This window comes from Olea europaea, unplaced genomic scaffold (assembly GCF_002742605.1).
Source record: "Olea europaea var. sylvestris unplaced genomic scaffold, O_europaea_v1 scaffold996, whole genome shotgun sequence".
Taxonomy (NCBI): Eukaryota; Viridiplantae; Streptophyta; class Magnoliopsida; order Lamiales; family Oleaceae; genus Olea; species Olea europaea.
The window spans coordinates 250,940-256,329 of NW_019268474.1; the positions used below are offsets into that span (position 1 = coordinate 250,940).

The window sequence follows — 5,390 nt, forward strand, 5'->3', positions numbered from 1 at the left end:
AAATAAATAAAAAATTTTGTGTGCATCGTGTATGACGTTATGATATTTGCATTCAGGATCAAACTCTATTTTTCATCATGTGTACGAGTCTGAGGTTCCATCGTAGTTCTCACTTTCTGTGGAGTTCTTGGTATACAGCTCGTCATGCATTTTCGCATAGCACACACTGTAGTCCTGTAGGTGGGTCTTGACCGCATGGGTGAGACTTGAGATGGTATTCTTCTGTGATTGGGGTTGTTTGTCCATTTGACTTGATCTGTGACGAGTGTAACCTAATCAATATTGTCTTTCCCCATTTTCTACATTATTCTTTGAACTTATTTCTGTCTTCGGGGCCTATTTGACTCGAACAATTAAGCTTTAGGGGTTTCTAACCTGGTGCATATATATATATATATATATATATATATAAAATAAAATAAAAAACAAAAACAAAAGGTTGAACCCCAATTTTGAGGGTCCATACCGCTCCGCCCCTAAAGCATTATGAGGGAGGTAAATCGTGGAATGTGCACCAACAAGTCAAGAAATAAGAGCTTGCTTATACACTGTTGTCCACAATGAGTCCATTCAATATCTCAGGAATCGAATCATAATACTGCTGTTGTCAACAAAATTGAGATATATATATATAAAATAAAATAAAAAACAAAAACAAAAGGTTGAACCCCAATTTTGAGGGTCCATACCGCTCCGCCCCTAAAGCATTATGAGGGAGGTAAATCGTGGAATGTGCACCAACAAGTCAAGAAATAAGAGCTTGCTTATACACTGTTGTCCACAATGAGTCCATTCAATATCTCAGGAATCGAATCATAATACTGCTGTTGTCAACAAAATTGAGACTATCTCACTCCTTTTTTATGTACCACTGAGATATGCCCTGGGGGGCATGATTTGTTATATAACACCTATTAATGGGTCTATATATACACATTTCATGTAATCACATTATTATCTGAATTCCTCTTTCTAGAATTTCACCACCCAACATAAGCTCATATTTGATGAGATTAATATTCGATTTTAGACGCTTTTTTATAAAAGTTGATTTACTTATATATAGTTGAAAAGTTGTAAATTTTATAGTTAAAATTAATTATTGATTTTGATTTAGATTAAAATCTTAATTTTAGTCCTTACCAAATGTATAAATATTTTTGCCTAACAAATTTATATGCATAGCATTTGGTTGAAGTTAGCTGCATTTCCGTCGTATTTGTTTGGTAAAACTTAAACGTATCAATTATTAATATAATAATAAGAAAGAAAAAATAATTATGTAAAAACGATGTGCATTGCAATTATTTTCGATCGAGTATATTGACTATAGANAATATAATAATAAGAAAGAAAAAATAATTATGTAAAAACGATGTGCATTGCAATTATTTTCGATCGAGTATATTGACTATAGATATCCGTTATTTGGAAAGAAAAAATATTAGTACACGAGAAAGGGGCATATTTTAGTGGACCACGGGCGGTGGTGACATAAAATAACTCTTAGCCACAACATTTGCACCGCGTGAGAATTGAGAAATCTTTACCGCCGGACTCTCTCAAGTCCCACCCTCAATTCCAATCTATAGATATACAAGTATATATATCGCCCCTATATCATCATTGTATCATACTATCTCTCTCAGTTTGTTTCTCTTTTGTTGCCTCTCCACCTAGAAACTATGTGCAAAACCAGGCAAGAACCAATTCCATATAGAAACTTGCTACTCCAAGAAAACCCACAAACCATAATGAATCCCAATCCTGACAACGTTAAAAGAATCAAAGAAAATGCATCATCACTCTACGATATTGCAGTTGATTTGAAGAACATGGTTAAGGATAATGCAGTGATTGTGTTTGGAAAAGAAGGTTGCTGCATGAGCTATGTAGTCAAACGTCTGTTACAAGGTTTAGGTGTGAATCCGACGGTGTACGAGGTTGATGAGGAGGACGAGAATGATGTTGTCATTGAGCTCGAGGGGATTGGGGCCGGGGACGGGAAAGAGGGCAGGATGCAGTTTCCGACGGTGTTCATCGGAGGGCGGTGGTTTGGAGGGCTGGAGCGGATCATGGCTACTCATATAACAGGAGAGTTGACTACTCTATTGAAGCAAGCTGGTGCTTTATGGTTATGAAATTGTACTTTTTCTTAGTAAATTTCTATGTTCTAATTTTTCTTTTTTTCTTCCCCCTTTGTTTTCCTTCTTAATAATGGACGAAGGAGATTGAAAGGTTTGAAGGTCCACTATGTCTTTTATTAGGACCTTAGTTGTCCCGAAAAAAGGCTGATTTGAGTTCAAATTGGGATTTTTAGTTCAAGAGAACAAGAATAATTTTATTTATTTCTAATTTCAAGACTGCTAATTAAACCACTTACTCAAGTGGTCACGTGAGAGAAGTTGTCTCGACATGTTTTGATCTATCTAATTAGTAATGGGAGATTGACTGGCGATAAATTCGTTGGTATTTGAATTTAGCGTAATCATTTGTAATCAGATTATTGGAGTTCATAATGGGGATGTGGGCTAAGTGCTATTCAGAATTTATTACTCACTTATTATCCAAACATTTTATAAAACTCATAACTTATAATTTCTTAAATAATGATATAATCACCAACCAAACATGCACTAAGTTAGCTGGAACCGAGGCTTTAGGGCAAAAAAAATTTTGTGTTCTTCTGTATTTGAATGATTAATCTCACTATCATTGTGTTGCGCGATGAACATCAAAGTCACAATTAGATTGGACTGAATTGTATCTGATGTACTGAAAAGGGTCCATTGGCAGCACACAATCTGCTAATCTAATCGACTTAATTATTTGAAAGTTCAAGCTAAATGTCCCCTCATGTGCAGGACAGATTCATTCTTTTCATCAAAAGATTGACGTTTATAATGAACCCAAACAAAAATTAAATTTACAATACTGTATCTGCCTTGCTACCTTATTAAATCCAACGGCTAATATGTGATGTGGATCACTCCATCCACGTGGCACAAATTAATTGATCTAGAGAGATTGAAGGGTATTGTGCTAATTTATGAGTATTTTGGACAATAGAGTAAATTCAATGATTAGACTTAGCCTTAGTGGTCAATTCTTTTTTTCCAGTCATGTCACATTCACTTTTGATCATAGTACAATATTTGAATTTAAATTCAAATAGTTTTGGCTTTATAATTGCAAGACGACTTCATTTATTTTCACTTGGACTTGGCATAACAAAATAGAGAAAGCATGGAGACTTAACCAAGTAGGAGACTTCATATTTCCAGCAAAATTTTTGGTCACTTCCAATGGATTCTTCTCTCGGTGTATCCATTGTCATTTCCGTGAATGACGGTGCATGATCCGGTATGATACAAATCTAAACTCAATATCATATGACACTCCATTGGTGGTGTTGAAGAAACATTGGATCGATGGGTTCGGTTTTAACACTAATAGTTTATGTTTCCACATTGTAGTTGTAATAATCATTTGTAGACTACATTTTAAACTCTACAAAATCATTGGCTCTGGATCCCTGGTACACTGCTTTTTTGAGGGTAAAGAACAGAATTGGTAAATGATAACCTGGTGCCTTTTCTTTGCTGTCAGGAACTACAGGCTTTTCTCAGTTGCTACTACTTAAATACAGTTATAAGTCGACGAGGTCCAGTGCTTGGCCATTCAGCAGTAATTGCACAATATCCAAGTGGGATGATCAAATAGTCACAAACTGATCCCTGCCCACCTGTGTTTTTCTTATATTTTCAAGTCCTTGAGATTTCATCACTTCTTTTCACATCCCCAAAGACCAGTCTCAGGTTCTCAGCAATGATAGTCCAAGAATAAGTTGTTCTCTTTAGATTAACATTTGTTGCATATACAGGAAACTCAATTTTAACAGTAGCTTAGTGAACTTTAATATCACTGGTCCACAGTGGTCTGTTGTACTAAGATACTCCAATATATTGTCTGGAAAATACAATAATTAGTCGACTCAGAGTCTTAGACGCACCAAAAAGAAGGAAAAAACCCGATCTGCGGCCAAATGAGTCTTTTTAAACATCATTAGTGAATGTAATTGATGACAATGAAAATGAAAGAATAGAATACCAAAACTCAACAAGATGATTGTCCCATTAAAACCTTGAGTTATAAGAGGAAAATAAAGGAAAGCCTCACCTAAATGCACACATTTGTGGGACTTGGATTTGGGCTCTCACTGGTATCATGAACCATCACCCACCAAATCTCAAAGATAATGGAGAGGAGAAGTCCTGTTAAATGAATCTTATCTCCTGTGCATTACTAATGGATGAGGGGTTACGTCTTCCTACTTGACAGAGGATGCAGATTACACTAACAATACTCTTAGAAGTTCTCTTATGCTTATACAGTGATATCATATCTATAAGCAGCATTTGCTAACAAGTGGAAAGATAGTCAACAAGTCGAACCTCCTCCTATGACAACCGTCCCCTGAAGCTTCATACTTTCAGACACATACCACCCTCTCCACATTAGAACTTCCACAGTGGCAGGCATAATTCAATGCACTCCATATCAGCTAAAATAACAGGTTTTATAGTTAAAAAAACAGATTAAATTGCAGCAAGGAGCAGTGCATATTTTCCCAGCAGTTCCACACACGCAACACGAGATAAAGTGAATTCTCCTCCAAGATGATCAGTCAATATAAAACACATTAAGGAGCAGTCTCCTAACAGTTATATATCAATGATTTATCATAGTTCTTGGCAAATATGCTTGTCTTTGAAATACTTGGGTTATTGTTGGTGCACAAAACCTAACTGGACCATTACTAAGAATCCTTCCATTGTTAAAGGTCCTTTCAGGTGGCTTGGATGGCAATAGAAAGGGAAAAATAAAGCCTTCATTCCTATGTCAATCAATGCATATCATCCATGAAGCAAAGCAATCATAATTGCGTAAATCCAGTCCTCAACTATATATATCATCAATAATATGCCAATGTTTCTTCATATTATGTCCGAAGTAGGAGGAAAGATTGCAATTGTTTGACGGTCAGAATAAGATTTTATCACAGTGTCAATGAAATTTTCAGCGCAGGAGTTATCTAGTGCATACCATATAAACAATAAGGAAGACGTGCAATAAACTGTTGGGGAATACACCGATTATATGCATATTATATTCATAAAAGCATACCGTTTATTTGTGTGAAATCGAAACGAAATTTCGACTTACCAAAATAGAATTTGAGAAGTAAAACAATAATAGTTACTGAATCCGAATGTATGAATATGGATTCATCTTTTTTTATTCTTGAACGAAAGCAAGTTATTCTTTTGAATCAAATCTTGCAGAACAAACATGTAAATAATGTTAATCAATTTCTGAAATTAAATCAT

At 35.3% G+C, this 5,390-nt stretch overlaps 1 protein-coding gene across 1 annotated transcript; it reads left to right on the top strand.

The window, feature by feature from the left end:
• Positions 1-1,521: 1,521 nt before the first annotated feature.
• Positions 1,522-2,501, top strand: LOC111392917 (glutaredoxin-C9-like). Its single transcript, XM_023018331.1, has one exon. The coding sequence runs from the start codon at positions 1,686-1,688 to the stop codon at positions 2,139-2,141; it is 456 nt and encodes a 151-aa protein (XP_022874099.1). The 5' UTR covers positions 1,522-1,685; the 3' UTR covers positions 2,142-2,501.
• The last annotated feature ends 2,889 nt before the right edge of the window (positions 2,502-5,390 follow it).

Excerpts from the sequence above, each read along its gene's own strand:
- LOC111392917 (XM_023018331.1), top strand. The coding sequence starts at position 1,686 with ATGTGCAAAACCAGGCAAGAACCAATTCCATATAGAAACTTGCTACTC.